The sequence below is a fragment of the Passer montanus genome, unplaced genomic scaffold, assembly GCF_014805655.1.
Source record: "Passer montanus isolate IOZ18808 unplaced genomic scaffold, ASM1480565v1 scaffold377, whole genome shotgun sequence".
In the NCBI taxonomy this organism is placed as follows: domain Eukaryota; kingdom Metazoa; phylum Chordata; class Aves; order Passeriformes; family Passeridae; genus Passer; species Passer montanus.
Window position 1 is genome coordinate 22,813 of NW_024368563.1, and position 20,011 is coordinate 42,823.

The following is a 20,011-nucleotide window of genomic DNA, read 5'->3' on the forward strand; positions in this document are numbered from 1 at the left end:
TGCTAAGTCAGGTTACTGTTTATTGCTTGGTCCAAGGGAGGTTTAGATTTCATATGAGAAAAACTTCCAATTTAGGGCCATAATTTAGTAGTGGGCCTGGTAGAGTTCGGTTAAAAGTTGGGCTTGATGATCTTTTAGAGGCCTTTTCCAGCTTTAATGATGCTGTGATCCTATATGGACACCTCACATGGCAGCAGCAGCTGCACAACAAATGACCTAATCTTCCCAATCACGTGCTTGAGGTGTCTTGTGTTCCTCTGTTTCCTGTCAGCCAGATAGTTTTGTTGGAAAGCAAAATGAACTCAGACTCAGGCAGAAAAGCAGATGAAAATAACCAATAACAAAAGTACTGGGAATTAATGTTTTCTCATGTTGCTCACAGGAGCTGCCTGTTCGATATGTGTGTGGAAGGAGATGAGGCTGCTGTCTTATGTCGCAGTCTGGAGGAATATGTGCTGGCTTGTCAGCAGCAAGGAGTCAGCATGGATGGCTGGAGGCAACAGACAGACTGTGGTAAGCACAGGAAGAAAGAGAAAGTTGGGATTCTACCTACAGGATTCTTAAAATCTGAAGCTTAAGCCTTTTCCTGTATCATATCTTCTCAGGGAGTAAAAACATGTTGATTCACACTTCACTCACTCTTCACAGTTAAGCACACTTGTTTTTCTGCCCTCTCTTCTGTGTCCTATGATGACTTTTGCATTTAAACCCCAGCTTTGAGGGATACTTCAGAAATCAGAGCTGTCAACTCCCTGTCATCAGAAGTTTTGTGAGTGAAAAGATGTCCCCATTCCCAATGGGACAAAAAGTTTCCATTTTGGAAACCATCAAAAGATACAAATCTGAAGGCAAAACATTTCATTTCAAACTCTCTTTAAATCTACAAAATATTCTAATTATCTTTTTTTTTTTTTTTTTGCCTGTGAAATTTCAAGTTTTAAAAAAAAAGTTTCAACTGAAAACTCAAAACTTTTCACACTAAAAATTGCTGAAATAAGACTTATAATCATCTCCAACATATTTTTCCTCATTTTATTTTTAAGTTTGGAGATTCATCAAACCATGTTTTCCCTGTGTCTGCTATGGTGAGATGACTTTGTATTTCTGGTGAAACACAGTTCCCAAAGTTATGGAACAGCTCTGGCAGTTGCAGGGATGGTAACCCTGAACGTGTGAGAAGTGGTTTTGAGATCAGTGTATACCAGGAATGAGAGCACAGAATGCAAATAGCTTGGATGATGCAACCATCCTGACTTTGGAATCCTTTACTTACAACTTCAGAGCTATTATATATGGATGCACATCTGTGTGTGTCTATTTATCATATTGCCTTCTACACAATGGATCAGAAAGGGAATTCTGTATGTAAGTAACACACAGCAGCCTGCTATAACTGGACTCCTTATTTTTACAGGTATGTCATGTCCTCCCAACAGCAAGTACAGCTCATGCATGTCTGCATGTCCAGCATCCTGCAACGACCTGACCAGCCCCTCTGAGTGTGAATCACCCTGTGTTGAAGGCTGTGAATGTCTCCCTGGTTATGTTCTTAGTGGCTTTGACTGTGTGCCTTACAAACAGTGTGGCTGCACATACCTTAACAAATACTATGAGGTACGGTCTCTGTGTGGGTCAGGCAGCTCCCACAGCACTAAACAGTATTTTCTCTTGTTAGTTATTTTGACCATCTCCTCATAATCCTCAGCATGTAATTTTACAGTAGAAACATTAGAAACAAAGAGCAATTGTTTAATAAAATTCTGGTTTCTGGAGAAAGGGAAAAGAGCTCAAGATCTCTTGGTCTCCCTCTGAAAGTCTGAAATGGCAGATAGCATTTCCACATTGCCTTGGAGGTATGATGTGATTCATCTGCCACTCACCCAAGCAACAGTTGCCCATTTTTTGTTGCTCATGAGCTAGGGTCTCACGCCCCAAATTCTTCTTTTGCTTTCTTTGTTGGGCCATCCACAAGTTTCAGAGAGCTGCATTAATAAGATGCTTGCTTTGGGTTTTTTTACAAAGTACTTAAGAAAAACCCAATCTTCCCTATTGCCATTCATAAGGAAAGCATTGGAGAGAGTATAATGAGGGTTCCAGTGCTACATTCATGTTTTTTTCCTGGCTGATTTTATTTGATCTTTTTTAACATCTAACTCCTGTTTTTCCAGATTGGAGAAATATTCACCACTGATGACTGCTCTCAGAAATGCCAGTGCACAGAAAGCTCCACTGTTTTCTGCTTGGATGAAGTGTGTGGGTCTGCAGAAATCTGTGGCATTTCAAACTACAGTCGTGGATGCTACAGGAGTGAGTCAACCACTATCACATTGTCTTTGATGCTGTGAAGTCTTGACTAACTTTAAAGGGCATCATTGGGTTAGGGATAGTTGCAAGCGAGAGTGTACAGAAGAAAACCATGAAAGGGATCTTGCTCTGATGTTTCACTAGAGAAACAGTGTTTCTTTCCCTCATTCATGTTGTCAGATACAAGAAACATGCTGAAATACAGGGAATGTGCAGCATTAGGAGTCAGCGTAATCTAAGCAAGAACAGTTCTCTTCAGGGTTGGATTATCTGAGAGTCTACTGTTTCTCCTTTTTTCCCAGGTGGTCCATGTATGCCAAACCCTTGTAAGAATGATGGCATTTGCTCTGAAACTTCCAACAGCACCTCCCTCCACTTTTGTGAATGTTCAGAACTTTACACAGGACTAAACTGTGAGGCTGAAAAAATAGGTAATAAAAATATTCTGTATTTCTCTGTCTGCATTAAACACATCCTTTTCAAAAATGGATGTTGTTGTGGAGAAGAACTGGGCTAGCTCTTCATTTTCATGATGTAGGTTAGTAACCTAGTGGGTGAGAGCCTGTGGTCATCCAAGCAGAGAGAAGGGTCAGAAGTCCATTGGACAGGTACCAGAAAGCAGGACAGCAGGGCTTGGTACAGCACACAGGACCTGGCTCTGACACCTCTCCAGAAAGCCACAGAGAACACACAGACAGAAACAGACAGAAAAGGGCGGAGAAAAAACATTTCTGTTCACAGCATGGTTAGCTTTCAGTGACAGGGCTCTTGTTTGTTCTTCAGCTGAAGACCCTGACAAGGAGGATTCGGGCCACACCATTGCCATTGTCGTCGCAGTCGTGGCAGGAGTAGCTGTTATTGTCATTCTCATCTCCTCTACAGTGTTGCTGCTCAGGTAAGGCTTTTCCCAGCTTTGCTACATTCAGCAAAGTAAAGACACCTCTTTTAGCACCTGTAAACCTCAAAACTCTCATCAGTCACATATCTGCAAGAACAGAAAGGAACCACAGCATTGGGGATCTCTTCTGAGGAATGTGAGGGAAAACTTAACTGTTTTTATCAGAAATGATAACATTCCATTTCTTTTACACAGGGCATATGCACCACTTATCATAAAACTCTAGCTTCTCCAAAATCCACTTCTGTTCATGCTCACAGCATTGTTTGATCTCTCACTATAAATAAGAATTGAAATTAAAATAGGTTGTTCTTTTCTTCTTTTTTTTTCCCCATTGTACAGAAAGAAGAAAAAGGTGGATACAGTTATTATAACAAGGGATTCTTCTTTGAAAGGGTCCAGGGATAAATTGGATGCCAGAGTACGTGAGCAAGATTATGGCTGCATTGTGAACCGTGCATTTGATCAAAATGAATCCCCAAATACACAACTATAGTTAACAATATTATTCCTATTAATTTCTCATAATTTTTACTCTGTATTTTAATCGTATTTCTAATACTTTGAGAAGAAATAATAATAAATTTATCATTGCATTTGTTGAAAACCTTTGTAATTGTTCATTTAAAATAGCTCTCAGATCTCACATCGTAGGCCCAAAATGAAATATGTTCTAACTGACAGAAGAGACTCTGCTGTCTTCAAAGTTGTTTGAAAAGCACAAATTCCAGACAGATCTTGATGGCACAAATGTGCTGCACAACAAGACATACACACCTCTGAGAGATGTACAAACCATAGGCTGATGAGGTCAGAATTCAAACTGAAAGAGAGCAGGTCAAGGTTAGATATCTGAAAGTAGGTTTAGGTTAGATCTTAAAAAGAAATTCCTTACTATGAGGGCAATGAGGCCCTGGAATGGGTTATCCAGAGAAGTTGTGGATGCCCTGTCCCTGAAAGTGTTCAGGGCCAGGTTGGACAGAGCTTCGAGCAATCTGGTCTAATGAGAGGTGTCCCTGCCCATGGCAGAGGATTGGAACGGGGTGATCTTTAGGTTCCTTCCAACCCAAACCATTCTGTGATTCTATGAACAATTTATAGCATCCCAGGCAGGTCTTCATGAGATCTTACTCAAATCCTTCTATGGGGAGGGGATTAGTTGACCAACATGGACACAGTTCTTTACCCCTCTTCTGGCAAGGCATGTCCAGCTGGAGAGAGAAAGAAACAAGACACTGAGCTCACCTAAGGATAGATGTAATAAAAAGGATGACCTTCATTATCCTCTTAGAGTGGAGGGGACAGGAAGCAGGCTTGTCATCAGTCCCCAACCTGGGGGACTAAGTAAGAGCATAACTTAGCAAAAACTTTCTGAAGAATGAGATCGTATCATAATGTCTCCTTGGGGGTCTTTGCAAACTCAGAAGCTGCCACACTGATGAATGTGAGAGGAGCTCTGCATCAGCCCCAGACCATACCTAGGACTCCCCTACATCAGGAGACCAAAGGTATTTGCAGCAATGCCTAGTTACATGCTGTGTGTGAGACCCACCCCATGACAGACCACTCACAAAGCTCAGGGACTGAAGCATTGCCTGAGCCTTGTCCAAGACCAGAACAGATTAGCAGAGCTATGAGTGAAACTTTGAGATGTAAAGCACCATGGAAATATTTCTGGTGCTTTCCCAGTTTGTTCTGGGTTACTTTCTGGTTGTCGAGGAACACATATACTGCAGGTAGCTCAGTGTGCAGCTGCAGTGTAAGGTGCAGACTGAGCTCTGGGTGGCAAGGCCTGGCTGAGCTGATGCACACCCTCTACATAACAAAGGGCAGGGGGGCCTGTGACACAAACACATGTACAGACACTCAGAAATATTGTTGGAGCTGAGGACCCCAAACTGTGAGGGTACAAAATTCACAGGGTTTCTTTTGTTTGGGGTTCCTCCTTGGAGGCATCCAGCTCAAGATGTTGCTTTGTTGTTGCATCATGATTAATTTATTTTAAGGATCCAGATGCTTGAGACTCTGCTAGGGCAAACCTGGGGCTGCACAGGTGAGAAAACTTTGGATGTGAGTGTGAGGGGTACAGGGAGTCAAGGGGGACACCTCAAAGGGACTCAGACAGGGCTTCAGTCCCAGCTCAAGTGCAGCATGTGTGACTGCCAGAGTGGGTCCTGAATGGTTGGCCAGGAGGGTCTCCTTAACATGGCTTGCTGTTTTTACTTCTGTAATGCTTGTTATTATTTAATTGCCCTTTTCCCTTTCCCGTGTCCATAAATCCATGTGTACTGTTAGCCAGAGAAGTATTTGCAGTCTCCATGGTGAGTTAGGTTATTCTGGTCCATTCAAGAGCACACCAGCTGCCCATACACACAGGCTACATCTCTTTTGGAAAGGGTATGAATAGAAAGGGCCTTTCAACCTCATTACACAATGAAAATCAATCGGTGAGAGAGGCCTACTCATGCACAAATGAACTGTCAACGTTATGCTGGAATTTCACTGTGTTTATAATACCACCTTTGCTGGCTGTGCAGTGGCAGTTTCTATTGCACTCTCGTGCCTGCCACAGCGTGATTCCGCGACTGCCAAGCAGTGCTGACCACACTCACCTCCCTTTGCCCTGGGTGGGAGCACAGGCCAGTCCCTCCCCTGCAGGATCCCAGCCCAGGCTCCCCCAAGCAACAGGACCCTGCTGTGCCCAGGTAAAGCAGATATCTGGGTTTCCATGTATACGTGTGGGGGTTTTTCCACACCACAAGAATTGCCTTGGTGATTAAATTTCCACTGCAAATCCTTGCAAATAGTTCAGATTTAAAGATGGGGATGATACAGACAGCAGAACTGTCGTCAAATGCTCCTCTGAAATAACAATTAATGTCACTGGAAGACAGAAAGATGGCAAATCTTCCACTGCTCTCATCTTTTATATCAACCAACTTGCTGGCCTGACTTCTGAAAATGCAAGGTTTTAAATACTGCTTAGTTCAACTTACCCAGAGGATACTTTTCTCATTAGTTGTAGCACATTGTGCCAGCAACAGTAAAGGAGACAGCTGTACAGAGTCAGCTGTGCCTGTCTCTTGGACAAGGACAGTGGCATGGCATAATCATGAAATTCCTCGGCAGTCCCAAAGGAAAGGCACAGGCCACGTTATAAAAACACATCCTAAAAATCCCTTTGCCCTAAAATTATTCCGCTCAGAGCTCCACCTCCTTTGTTTCTCATCACGGTGAAGAAGTAGAATGGCAGCACCCCATTTTTGCCTCGAAAGGTTTGCTGCTGAGGGATGCCCACTCACCGCTCGGCCGAGCGGGACCAGAGTCGCTCCGCGGCTGGAGGGGCTCGAAGAGCTGCGGAAGGCTCGGGGAAAGTGCCAATGGCACCTCCTCCTCGGGGACAGGATCGGATTTTCCACTAAAACCAGCGGTTTTCGCAACAATCTCGGGAGCGGAGCGTCCGGATGGGAGGGGCGGTGGGAGGGAGAAGGCGGGGGCGGTGGGACGGGACGAGATGGGAGAGGAGCCGGACGGAGCCGCTCTCGATCAGCGTCGCCCGTGAGCCCGACAGCAAGCGCCATCTTCATCCTATTTATAGCGGGAGCAGCGGGCCGGGATCCCGGCCCCGGCAGCAGCGGGCCAGGCGCTGAGGTGAGCGGAGCTCGGGGGCTGCGAGCGGGCGATTCCAGCAGGACGCGGCCCCTCCATCCGCACGGGCCGGAGGTGCCCCAGGGCCCGGGCAGGGCTGGGCCCCGCGGGCAGCCCCGGGCCGCCGCGTCCCGGCAGCGGAGCGGCCCCGAGCCGGCTCCGGCCGAGCGGGGCCGCCGCTCCGGCAGCCGCTGCCCTCGGCGCCGCCGCTGACACCCTCCGTGCCTGCGCTGCCGGCAGCTGCCCCTGCACAGCCCTCGCCTCCCCGCTGCGCTCTGCCCTGCGCTCAGCCAGCCCGGCGGAGCCCGCACGGCCCCACCCAAACACCCCGAGATGGCACAAGGCGGGCGCGACCCCCGGCCCGGGGACCTGATCGAGATCGACCGGCCAGGTTACAAGCACTGGGCGATCTACGTGGGGGATGGATATGTCATCAACGTCACACCTGTAGGTAAGGCCGGTGCCGCCTGGCAAGGTGTAGAGTGGGTGTTGGGATGCACCAGGAGCCCTGTCTCCCTCCGTGTCCTGCTGCTGGTAAAACCTGTGTGTGTAGATGACCTTTCCGGGAGCAGAGGAAAGCAATCTGAGGTCGTGCAGAAGCCAGAGAGGGTCTGCCTGCCTGCCTTATCTCTTCCCTGACTTCCCCAGATGAAGGAGCCCCATCTCTGTCAGTGAGCACCACATCAATATTCACCAGAAAGGCCAAAGTGAAGAAGCAGCTCCTGAAGGAGGTGGTGGGAAATAATAAATGGCGTGTCAACAACAAGTACGACCGCTCCCGCACTCCTTTCCCTGTGGAGGAGATCATCCGGCGTGCTGATTATTATCCCTGCCTTTTTTATATTATCATGCTGGGGGGGAGTAAATATAAGTTCTCATCATGTTTCCAGCCTGAGTTTTACTTTCCCTTTATAGGTCACAAAAGCTGTAATTGGTGCTACAGCAGCTGTAGGAGGTATCCTCCTTGCTGGTCTTGCTACCGTTGTTGTGAAGGGCTTGTTTGGGGACTCATCCAAGAGAGAGAGGAAGTACTACTGATGTGCTGTCAGGAAGAGCTCAGACCAAGGCAGGGGCATCTCCTGGCCACAGCAGTCACTGGCCAGCTTTTGCTGCCCCTGCCATCAATGCTTCCTAGTAACCGTGCCATCCTTGCTGTAAATATAAAATAATAAAAGAATAAATAATGACTGTTTAATTAAATAAAATGTCCGAAATCCAATCTTTAATTTCCCAAAAATCTTCTTTTATCTAACTTTGCATCCAAATTCAACTGTCCAGCCTTGCTTTTCCCTGCTATCTCATTAAGAAATAAAAAGTCAAGTTTGGCATCATTTAAGGTGACCTCCAGCAGCATTAGCCTGCTTGCCATTTCTACTTTTATTTCATTGCCTGTGATGATTTTTGTGGTAGTCTGGGTGCATTGCACAGAAGCCTGGGTGCAGGCTTTTCATCCATTTTCATCAATTGGTTCCTGTAGGCTTTTTCTGTGTATTTGTGATTTTAACCTCAACTTTCAAAAAAAGTCAAAAAAGTACTGCTGAGGGTTTTCCAGCTGAGGCTCTGTGTAGGTGGGAAAGTCCTGGCTGCAATGTCTGCACAGGAGCAGACAGGGCATGTGCAGTGTCTTGAGCCTGTACTTGTGCTGCTTAAACTGAGAAACTCCTGGGAGACGGAGGAAAGGTCAGGTCTCATAAGCTGTACCCTTCAGAGTTTTACAGGAGTGCTCTGGTTTTGGCATGATGGTGTTTTGCTTGTTTTTTCCCTGCCTACAAAGTGTTTCATCTCCCAATGTCCTGAGCCACACCATTTCCTTGGCACAAAGATGATGTGAATTGCTTTTTTAAACAGCAGTTTTTCAGTGTTTGAAATAACCAAGCCAAAATTTCCAGTTGTATTTTGTACTGCTCTTTGTTATTACATCAGAATGAAGTTCTTAGTTTTAACACAGAAAAACACATTACAATCGTAATGAAAGTGAAACTGCTTTCTGGATTCCTGTAAATGGAATTGAAACTTCTTTCACAGCTGATCTGTTTGGGTGGTTATACAGTAACCCAGGAGCTTTAACCTTTCTGCTCTCAGGGCATTCTCTCTGCATAAGAGAGCGCTGATAAGGGAGCAGCATATGGACCTCTCACATCTCTGCTTCATGCTGGAATACAAGAGAACTGGCATTATTTTATCTGGGGTATTGTCTTGTTCTTGAAAGCTGCAACATTTCACAGAATGCAGAAATTTGCAGTTGTACTGGACATCTCTTTGCAGTCAGGGTGATGTTGTTCAAGGTGGGATACCTTTCCATGGGGCCTGGTGGGTGCATTGACAGAATTTGGTGGAACACTGCTGGAACCCTAATGTGAGAGTGTGAGGAGGTGCAGCAAAATCCATCACTTGCTACATTCTGCACTTCTGAGGCCTTCCAGGAAATTCTGGCAAGTCCTGAGACCTGCTCAAGTTGCCATGGAGTAGAGTCAAGGCTGTTCTTTTCCCTACAGCTGAGAGAACTCTCATTGCCTGTGCTATGGGGCACACCCAGCACAGGCACAGTGTGTCCCTGAAAAGAATGGCATTTGTAGGACATTAAATATCTGCATCTAGTGCACATCAGAGGATGAAAACCTGGGATGATTCGGTATAAGACAGGGAAGCCACAGCATAGTGCAGCCTTGAGCCTGGATCAAGGGCCTCACCTGGTCTCCTCTTCCTTTACTTTGTAGGTGGGGTAATGTAAATCTAACCCATCAAGTTGCTGCTGCATAGTTTTCGCATTTACTCAAGGCTATTTACACTGACTCTTTACATCCTCTACTGGATTTGGTAGTGGTTGAGTCTACACAAGCCAGACTAGAAACATGATCCAGAGGTTGCACTTTTACAAAATGATATCCTGCCATATGTACGGGAGCAGTGTCAGAGCTGTTGCCTGCCATGGAACAGAAGCATCCCTTGAGGGCAGGGGCATCTGAAAAGAGGGGGTGACCCAAGTTCCATGGAGGCAGGACCAGATTTTTCACCCAACAGTGGTTTTAGCACCAACCTCGAGAGCATAGCCTTCCTGGAGCAGGTGGCGGGTGTGCCCCGACGGGATGGGTCCGGGGCAAAGCTGGCAGTGAGCCCGGCAGGTTACACCCTAGCACCTCATGCTCCCTATTTATTGCGGGGAGAGGGGACTTTGAGCCCGGCCCCGGCAGCAGCGGGCCAGGCGCTGAGGTGAGCGGAGCTCGGGGGCTGCGAGCGGGCGATTCCAGCAGGACGCGGCCCCTCCATCCGCACGGGCCGGAGGTGCCCCAGGGCCCGGGCAGGGCTGGGCCCCGCGGGCAGCCCCGGGCCGCCGCGTCCCGGCAGCGGAGCGGCCCCGAGCCGGCTCCGGCCGAGCGGGGCCGCCGCTCCGGCAGCCGCTGCCCTCGGCGCCGCCGCTGACACCCTCCGTGCCTGCGCTGCCGGCAGCTGCCCCTGCACAGCCCTCGCCTCCCCGCTGCGCTCTGCCCTGCGCTCAGCCAGCCCGGCGGAGCCCGCACGGCCCCACCCAACCACCCCGAGATGGGACAGGACAATTGCAAACCCCAGCCCGGCGACCTGATCGAGATCGACCGGCCACTGTACCAGCACTGGGCGCTCTACCTCGGGGATGGATATGTCATCCACGTCACAGGTAAGGCTTGGGCGTCCTGGCAAGGTGCAGAGGGGGTGCTGGGATGCGCCAGGAACCCTGACTCCATCCTTGGGCCCCTGTGTGTGTAGCTGGCTTTTCCAGGAGGACCCAGAATCACATCTGACGTCCTGGAGTGGCCAGAGAGGCTCTGCCTGACTGCATTACCTCCTCCTTGGCTTATGCAGATGAAGGAGGAGCCTCATCCGTTTGGCTTAGCAGCTCTTCAATACATGCCGCAAGAGCCAAGGTGAAGAAGGACCCGCTGGTGGAAGTGGTGAAAAGTCACAAATGGCGTGTCAACAACAAGTACGACCGCTCCCGCACTCCTTTCCCTGTGGAGGAGATCATCCGGCGTGCTGAGCTATGCATTGACAGGGAGGTACCATATAATGTCCTTAAAAGCAACTGTGAGCACTTTGTGACAATGCTTCGCTACGGAGAAGGAGAGTCTAGGCAGGTGAGTGTCCCGGGGTGAGCCCCTGGTGCCTCCCAGAGCCCCTCCTGGCTGCTGGCTGTGAGCTGGGCACTGGGACACAGCCTGCAGCCTGCATGGGGACAGCCCAGTGCCAGGCGTGGGCTCCAAAGCAGCGCTGCCTCCCCAGAGCCCCTGGGCCTGGAGGGTCCCTGTGCTCTGCCTGCAGCCTGCCAGTGCCCTCTGACTGAGTGCCACCTCCTGGGGGCACAAACCTGCCTGTTACCCCTTCTGATAACGGGGTGCCTCTCCCTCACTGATTTATTTACCCTCATTATCCCTGCCTTTTCTATATTATCATGTGTGGGAGTTGTAAATAGAAATGTTCCTTATGTTTCCAGCCTGTGTTTCGTTTTCCCTTTTATAGGTCCAAAATGCAGCTGCTGGCAGTGCTGCAGTAGCTGTGGGAAGTATCATTCTTGGTGTTGCTGCTGTTGTTGGGATGGCATTGTCCGAGAGCGCATCCAGGCGATAGTGCTACTGATGGGCTGCCAGGAAGACCCAGAGCAAGGCACGCAGGGTCCCTGGCCACAGCAGTCACTGGGCAGCTTTTGCTACACAATGTGCCATCAAGGCTTCCTTGAACAGTGCCACCCTTACTGTAAACATTAAACAATCCCTAATAAAATATCTGCATCACAAACTCATATTGCCCTAAATTCCTCTTTTATCTGAATATTGTTTTGTGTGCAAGTTCAGCAGTCCAGCCGTGCTCCTTCCTACCATCCCATTGTGACAAAAAAGTCAGTGATTTATAGGAATGCTCTACTTTTGCATGATGGTGTTTTGCTCAGTTTTTCCCAGCCCACAAAGTGTATTTTTCCCTGGCTCTTCTGGCTCTCTTTGGGAGCAGCAGACCTCCAAATGTGGGTAGGTCTGACAGGAAAACCCACTGGGGTCTTCCTCACTCAGCTGTTTGTTCCACTGTGCCATTTAAGTTTTCTCCAACCCCCCTGTAAGTGCAGTGATTGCTGGCATTGGACCTGAACAAGCATGCCAGGTGATTTTTGTGCTCCCTTGCAACCCAACCCACTATAGGATTCTGCTCTTTCAGCCGCCAAAAAAGCACTGAGGCTTAAAGAATTGCAAGGGGAGCAATGGGACTTTGCCTTCCATAATGTGGGGTCATGGTCACTTCAGTGATCAAATGTTGATCCCAAAGTGTGTTCATAGTTCCAGCACCAGATCAATCTTCCCCCAGCCAGCAGGAAGGCAAAGCCAGGGTCCCTGCAGTGCTGGGGGTCAGGGATGTGAAGAATGAGCTGTGCAGCACCTGTGCTTCACCTCCCAATGTCCTGAGCCACACCATTTCCTTGGCACAAAGCTCATGTGTGCATTGTCCTGGAAGAAAACTGTTCAGGCCAGGTGTGCTTTATTCTCCTGGAGCTGCAGGATCTGCGTTGAGTGTTTGGAAGCAGGTCACCTGCATCCCACCTGTGAGACACAGAACCCTGGCTTGCTTTTCTTACAGGCAGCTGCCTGGCCTGCAGGGACAGCTGAGGGCAGCACAGCTGTGTGTGAGAGGCTGGCTGCTTTTGTCTGCTCTGGACAGCTTGTCCAGGCTTAACCCCAGCCAGCAGCAAAGCACCAGGCAGCCACTGGCACACTCACTGCCTGTCAGCCCCATCAGGGAGGAAATCACAAAAGCTGAAGTGAAAAACTTGAGGATTGAGAAAAAGATGGTTTAATAGATATCCTAAAGCTCTAAATTGAATGAAAGCAAGTCAAGGAATTAATTGATTGCTTTTGTTAAACATCAGTTTTACAATGTTCAAAATAACCAAGTCAAGCTTTCTCTTTATTTTTGTTCTGCCCATTATTAATATATCTGAGTAAACGTATTGGCTTTAATACAGGAAAACACATTGTAATGAAACAAAGTCAAATTCGTTTTTGAATTCCTGGAAATGGACTTGAAACTTTTTCATGGGTAAACTATTTAGGTTATAAAGTAACCTAAGTAAGTTTTCTGCTCTCAGAGCATTCTCTCTGTACTCCCTGACAAGGGCAGCATATGGAACTCTCACATCTCTGCTTCATCCTGGAATACAAAAGAACTGCAATTATTTTATCTGGGGAATTGTCTTCTTGTTCTTGAGAGCTGCAACATTTCACAGAAAGCAGAAGCTTGCAGTTGTACTGGGCATCTCTTTGCAGTCAGGGTGGTGTTGCTCATCATGGGCTGCCTTTCCTTGGAGCCTGGTGGGTGCATTGACAGGATTTGGTGGAACACAGCCCAAACCATAAGGTGAGAGTGTGAGGAAGGGCAGCAGAATCCATCACTTGTTGCATTTTGAGCCTTTGTAGGAGCTCCTGGCAAGGCCAAAGACCTACATTTCTCATGGAATAGAGTCAAGGCTGTTCTTTTCCAGAGACTGGAGACAAATATCCTGGATTATGGTCAGGGGCACAGACACAGCCTGTCCCTAAACAGAGGGGCTTTTGTAGACATTTCAAGCACCTGAATGTGGTGGACATCAGAGGATGAAAACCTGGGCTGATTCAGTGCTATCCAGGGAAGCCTCAGCATCGTGCAACCTGGTCCCCTTGTCTGTGTTTGTGGGTAGGGTTAACATCAATCTAATCCATCAGCTTTTTGCTGCAAAGTCTTCTGCCTGGGTGGGCTTAACACAAACCTAATCCATCAGCTTTTTGCTGCAAAGTCTTTTGAATTTACCCGAGGGCATTTGGGATCCCTCTGCAGCATCCTCTGCCATTTCTGGTAGCAACTGACAGACTGGTAGACAAGGCAGGTTTTAATCATGATCCAGTGGTTGTTGTTCTGCAAGAAAATGTCCAGTGGAGTGACAGAGAGCAGTGTCAGGGCTGTCCCATCACTGCATGGGAGGGTGACTCGGGGATAGAGTCTCCCCACAATGAGGTGGTGGCCCCACTTCCTCGGCCACAAGATCACGTTTACCACTCGACAGGTTGTTTTGGCACCGCCCAAAGGAGCGGAGCCTTCCCCCTGCGGGGCGGTGGATGGTGCCAAATATGCAGCTGCTGGGGCAGGACGGGCAGTGACCTCTCAAGAACGGCGGAATAGTCACTGGGGCGATATTTATAGCGGGAGCAGCGGGCCGGGATCCCGGCCCCGGCAGCAGCGGGCCAGGCGCTGAGGTGAGCGGAGCTCGGGGGCTGCGAGCGGGCGATTCCAGCAGGACGCGGCCCCTCCATCCGCACGGGCCGGAGGTGCCCCAGGGCCCGGGCAGGGCTGGGCCCCGCGGGCAGCCCCGGGCAGCCGCGTCCCGGCAGCGGAGCGGCCCCGAGCCGGCTCCGGCCGAGCGGGGCCGCCGCTCCGGCAGCCGCTGCCCTCGGCGCCGCCGCTGACACCCTCCGTGCCTGCGCTGCCGGCAGCTGCCCCTGCACAGCCCTCGCCTCCCCGCTGCGCTCTGCCCTGCGCTCAGCCAGCCCGGCGGAGCCCGCACGGCCCCACCCAAACACCCCGAGATGGCACAAGGCGGGCGCGACCCCCGGCCCGGGGACCTGATCGAGATCGACCGGCCAGGTTACCAGCACTGGGCCCTCTACGTGGGGCGTGGATATGTCATCCACGTGACAGGTAAGGCTTGGATTGCCTGGCACAGTGCTCAGTGGGTGTTGGGATGCCCCAAGAGCCCTGTCTTCCTCCATGGGCTGGGGGTGGACTCTGTGTGTGTAGATGTCCTTTCCAGGAGGAGTCAGAAACCCATCTGAGGTCCTCGAGGGGCCAGAGAGGATCTGCCTGACTGCACTGTCTCCTCCTTGGCTTATGCAGATGAAGGAGCCACATCCCTTACGCTTAGCAGCTCTTCCATACGCGCCACAACAGCCAAGGTGAAGAAGCAGCTCCTGAAGGAGGTCGTGGGAAATGATGAATGGCGTGTGAACAACAAGTATGACCGCTACTACACTCCTTTCGCTGTGGAGAAGATCATCCGGCGTGCTAAGCAATGGATTGGTAGGGAGGTGCCATATGATGTGCTTAACAGAAACTGTGAGCACTTTGTGACAGAGCTCCGCTATGGAGTAGGAGTCTCTGAGCAGGTGAGTGTCCCGGGGTGAGCCCCTGGTGCCTCCCAGAGCCCCTCCTGGCTGCTGGCTGTGAGCTGGGCACTGGGACACAGCCTGCAGCCTGCATGGGGACAGCCCTGTGCCAGGCATGGGCTCCAAAGCAGCGCTGCCTCCCCAGAGCCCCTGGGCCTGGAGGGTCCCTGTGCTCTGCCTGCAGCCTGCCAGTGCCCTCTGACTGAGTGCCACCTCCTGGGGGCACAAACCTGCCTGTTACCCCTTCTGATAACGGGGTGCCTCTCCCTCACTGATTTATTTACCCTCATTATCCCTGCCTTTTCTATATTATCATGTGTGGGAGTTGTAAATAGAAATGTTCCTTATGTTTCCAGCCTGTGTTTCGTTTTCCCTTTTATAGGTCCACAAAGCAGCTGCTGGCAGTGCTGCAGCTGCAGCAGCTGGTGTTGCTGGTCTTGGTGGTGCTCTCACTGTTGCTGAGTTTGCTGGTGCTGCTGGTATTGCTGGTGCGGCCGGTGTTGCTGGTGCCGCTGCTGCTGCTCTCGCAATGGCATTGTACGCCAGCGCCTCCAGCCGATAGTGCTACTGATGGGCCGTCAGGAAGAGCTCAGTGCAAGGCAGGGGCATCTCCTGGATACTGCGGTCAAGGTCAGCTTTTGCTGCCCATGCCATCAAGGCTTCCTAGGAATTGTGCCACCCGTGCTGTAAGCTTTAAATAAGCCTTAATTAAACATCTGAAATCCAAACTCCTGTTTTCCAGAAATTCTCTTTTATCTATTTGAATATAGCTTTGTTTGCAAGTTTAAAAATTCAGCTTTGCTTCTCCCGGCCATTCCAGTTAGGAATAACAAACCAAGATTGTCACCATTCAAGGTTATGCCTAGTACTTCTAGCTTACTTGCCATGTAGGCTTTTATTTTACTGTGTGTGATGGTTTTTGTGGTAGTCTGGGAGAAATTGCAGGCTAGTTATCCATTCCTTCCCCATCCCACACACCTCCCATGGAGTGCTTTGCGGAGCACCTGAACAAGTCTGCTAGGTGATTTTTGTGATTCCTTGCAATTCTCAACCCCTTCTTGGATTCTACTATTTGAGCTGCCAAAAAAACACTGAGGGGCTTAAAGAATTACAAAGAGAGCAAGGGGACTTTGACCCACGGAGCTGTGGCCATTCTCTCTTCAGTGACCAAATGTTGATTCCAGTGTGTTCATAGTTCCAACACCAGATCAATCTTCCGCCAGCCAGCAGGAAGGCAAAGCCAGGGTCCCTGCAGTGCTGGGGGTCAGGGATGTGAAGAATGAGCTGTGCAGCACCTGTGCTTCACCTCCCAATGTCCTGAGCCACACCATTTCCTTGGCACAAAGCTCATGTGTGCATTGCCCTGCAAGAAAACTGTTCAGGTCAAGTGTGCTTTATTGTCCTTTAGCTGCAGGATCTGCCTTGAGTGTTTGGAAGCAGGTCACCTGCATCCCACCTGTGAGACACAGAGCCCTGGGCTGCTTTTCTTACAGGCAGCTGCCTGGCCTGCAGGGACAGCTGAGGGCAGCACAGCTGTGTGTGAGAGGCTGGCTGCTTTTGTCTGCTCTGGACAGCTTGTCCAGGCTTAACCCCAGCCAGCAGCAAAGCACCAGGCAGCCACTGGCACACTCACTCCCTGCCAGCCCCATCAGGGAGGGAATCAGAGAAGTTGAAGTGAAAAATTTGTGGCTTGAGAAAAAGACATTTTAGTAGGTAACCAAAAGCTCTGAATTCAAGGAAAGCAAAAGAAGGAATTAATTTACTGGGTTTTATCTTCAGTTTTACGATGTTTGAAATAACCAAGATTTCCAGTTGTATTTTGTACTGCCCTTTTTTATTACATTTGAGTAAACTTCTCAGCTTTAATACAGGAGAACACATCATAATGAAACTGAAAGTGAAAATCTTTTCTGGATTCCTGTAAATGGAATTGAAACTTCTTTCATGGCTAAGCTATTTAGGTGGTTATACAGTAACCCAGGAGCTTTAACCTTTCTGCTCTCAGAGCATTCTCTCTGCACACCCTGATAAGGGAGCGCTGTGTGAGGGCAGCATGTGGACCTCTCACATCTCTGCTTCATCCTGGAATACAAGAGAACTGATATTACTTTATCTGGGGAATTGTCTTGTTGTTCTTGAGAGCTGCAACATTTCACAGAAAGCAGAAGCTTGCAGTTGTACTGGGCATCTCTTTGCAGTCAGGGTGAGGTTGCTCATCATGGGCTGCCTTTCCTTGGAGCCTGGTGGGTGCATTGACAGGATTTGGTGGAACACAGCCCAAACCATAAGGTGAGAGTGTGAGGAAGGGCAGCAGAATCCATCACTTGTTGCATTTTGAGCCTTTGTAGGAGCTACTGGCAAGGCCCAAGACCTGCATTTGTCATGCAATAGAGTCAAGGCTGTTCTTTTCCAGAGACTGGAGACAAATATCCTGGATTATGGTCAGGGGCAGGGGTACAGCCTGTCCATAAACAGAGGAGATTTTGTAGACATTTCAAGCACCTGAATGTGGTGCACATCAGAGGATGAAAACCTGGGCTGATTCAGTGCTGGCCAGGGAAGCCTCAGCATCGTGCAACCTGGTCCCCTTGTCTGTGTTTGTGGGTAGGGTTAACATCAATCTAATCCATGAACTTTTTGCTGCAAAGTCTTCTGCCTTTACTTACAGAGGATCCCCCTGCAGCATCCTCTGCCATTTTTGGTAGCAACTGACAGACTGGTAGCCAAGACAGGTTTTAATCATGATCCAGCAGTTGTTGTTCTGCAGGAAAACTCTCAGCACAGTGACAGAGAGCAGTGTCAGGGGCATCCCATCACTGCATGGGAGGACGACTTGAGGATAGAGACTCCCCATAATGAGGTGTGGCCCCACTTCCTCGGTATCAAGATGACATTTTCCGCTCCACGGGTGGTTTTGGCACCACTCAAGGGAACGGAGCCTTCCTGCACGGGATGGGTGGTGCCAGACCTGCAGCTGCTCGGGCAGGAAGGTCTGTGACCCCAGAACGATTGCGCAATCGCCTCTGCCACGAGCTTTATAGCGGGAGCAGCGGGCTCTCGGTGTGTGTGTGTGTGTGTGTGTGTGTGTGTGTGTGTTGTGGTACAAAAGACAGAAGTCGGCTAAGGAAGGCGGGACCCTTCCTGGAAGAGAAAGGAGACCCCTCCTCCCAGATGGTCATGGCCTCGAAAGTACGGCTCTTTCAGGCAGAGATGTGGAAAGAGGGATCCGAGCTGCTCGGCGGAAAGGATCAGCGCGGCCGCCGAGCGCCGGGGGCGGGCGGGCACGGCCGGGCCGGGGCTGCGCCGGGGGAGCGGCGGGGAACCCGCGCGGATCCCAGATGGTCATGGCCTCGAAAGTACGGCTCTTTCAGGCAGAGATGTGGAAAGAGGGATCCGAGCTGCTCGGCGGAAAGGATCAGCGCGGCCGCCGAGCGCCGGGGGCGGGCGGGCACGGCCGGGCCGGGGCTGCGCAGGGGGAGCGGCGGGGGGGCCGCGCGGAGGGGCGGGCGGACAAAGCATTCATGATCATTCGAAAGCACCAGATCAATCTTCCCCCAGCCAGCAGGAAGGCAAAGCCAGGGTCCCTGCAGTGCTGGGGGTCAGGGATGTGAAGAATGAGCTGTGCAGCACCTGTGCTTCATCTCCCAATGTCCTGAGCCACACCATTTCCTTGGCACAAAGCTGATGTGTGCATTGTCCTGCAAGAAAACTGTTCAGGCCAAGTGTGCTTTATTGTCCTTTAGCTGCAGGATCTGCCTTGAGTGTTTGGAAGCAGGTCACCTGCATCCCACCTGTGAGACACAGAACCCTGGCTTGCTTTTCTTACAGGCAGCTGCCTGGCCTGCAGGGACAGCTGAGGGCAGCACAGCTGTGTGTGAGAGGCTGGCTGCTTTTGTCTGCTCTGGACAGCTTGTCCAGGCTTAACCCCAGCCAGCAGCAAAGCACCAGGCAGCCACTGGCACACTCACTGCCTGTCAGCCCCATCAGGGAGAGAAGCAGAAGAGTTGAAGTGAAAAACTTGAGACTTGACAAAAAGATGGTTTAGTAGGAGCATCAAAACCTTTCCAAGCAAGCAAAGAAATATAATTAAATGATTCCTTTTTTTAAATATAAGTTTTTCAATGTTTGAAATAATCAAGTCAAGAATTCCCGTTGTTTTTCAGCTGTCCTTTGTTATTACATTCAGAATTATTTTTAGTTTAAATACAGTAAAATATAATATAATCAAACTGAAACTGAAACTACTTCTGGGATTCCTGGAAATGGAATCAAAGCTTTTTTCACAGCTATACCAGTTAGGTGGTTTTACAGTTGGCAATGAGTACAGTCAAGGCTGCTCTTTTCCCAAAAGCCAAGACAAATATCCATGTATGTGCTCTGAGGCACAGCCAGGACGGCTGCAGCCCCTCCCTACATGGAGGGGCTTCTGTAGGGGTTTCAGCCATGTGAATCTGGTTCCCATCAGAAGATGAAAACTTGGGCTGAAGCCGCAGCATCGTGCAGCTCCGAGCCTGGCTGTGGGGTCGCAGCTCACTCTCTTTACTGTGTTTGCAGCTGGGTTCACACAGATCTAATCCCTGCTTTTTGCTGCAAAGTCGTGTGCATTTGTACGGGGCCATTTCAAATCCCTCTGCAGCATCTTCTACCATTTGTGGCAGCGACTGTTTGAGTGGCCCAAGGCAGGTTTCAATCAGCATCCAGGGTGGTTGTTCTGCCAGGAAATGTCCTGTGGAATGACAGGGTTAGTGCTGTTGCCCATCACTGGACGGGAGGAGCAGCTGGGGACAGAGGCTCGCTGCAATGAGGGGGCAGCTCGGCTTCCTCGGGTACAACATGAGAATTTCCAATCAACAGGAGTTCTGTGGCACCACAACTGGAAGTGGAGTCTTCTACTGCGTAGAGGGTCGAGTCTGATGGGACGGGCCGGCTTCAGAGCGGCGCTGGCAGAGAGCCCGACATGATTAACGCAATTTCCTCAGCCATGAGCTTTATAATGGGAGCAGCGGGCCGG

At 49.9% G+C, this 20,011-nt stretch overlaps 3 protein-coding genes across 4 annotated transcripts; all 3 read left to right on the top strand.

Annotated features, from left to right (window-relative positions):
- Positions 1-398: 398 nt before the first annotated feature.
- On the top strand, positions 399-3,901 carry LOC120506092 (zonadhesin-like). Its single transcript, XM_039717229.1, has 6 exons — positions 399-513; positions 1,415-1,614; positions 2,169-2,307; positions 2,607-2,735; positions 3,088-3,199; positions 3,545-3,901. Exons 1-6 carry the CDS (start codon positions 399-401, stop codon positions 3,696-3,698), a joined length of 849 nt encoding a protein of 282 aa, XP_039573163.1. The 3' UTR covers positions 3,699-3,901.
- A 2,792-nt stretch (positions 3,902-6,693) lies between these two features.
- Positions 6,694-11,533, top strand: LOC120506093 (phospholipase A and acyltransferase 1-like). Its single transcript, XM_039717230.1, has 5 exons — positions 6,694-6,853; positions 7,091-7,301; positions 7,499-7,653; positions 10,846-10,959; positions 11,342-11,533. Exons 2-5 carry the CDS (start codon positions 7,184-7,186, stop codon positions 11,447-11,449), a joined length of 495 nt encoding a protein of 164 aa, XP_039573164.1. The 5' UTR covers positions 6,694-6,853; positions 7,091-7,183; the 3' UTR covers positions 11,450-11,533.
- A 2,408-nt stretch (positions 11,534-13,941) lies between these two features.
- On the top strand, positions 13,942-15,728 carry LOC120506094 (phospholipase A and acyltransferase 1-like). 2 transcript variants are annotated; one of them, XM_039717233.1, is made up of 4 exons: positions 13,942-14,094; positions 14,332-14,536; positions 14,732-15,000; positions 15,383-15,728. In XM_039717233.1, exons 2-4 carry the CDS (start codon positions 14,425-14,427, stop codon positions 15,560-15,562), a joined length of 561 nt encoding a protein of 186 aa, XP_039573167.1. In that variant the 5' UTR covers positions 13,942-14,094; positions 14,332-14,424; the 3' UTR covers positions 15,563-15,728. The 2 variants fall into 2 exon arrangements, with proteins under 2 accessions (XP_039573167.1, XP_039573165.1); XM_039717231.1 differs by having other exon boundaries at positions 14,031-14,536.
- The last annotated feature ends 4,283 nt before the right edge of the window (positions 15,729-20,011 follow it).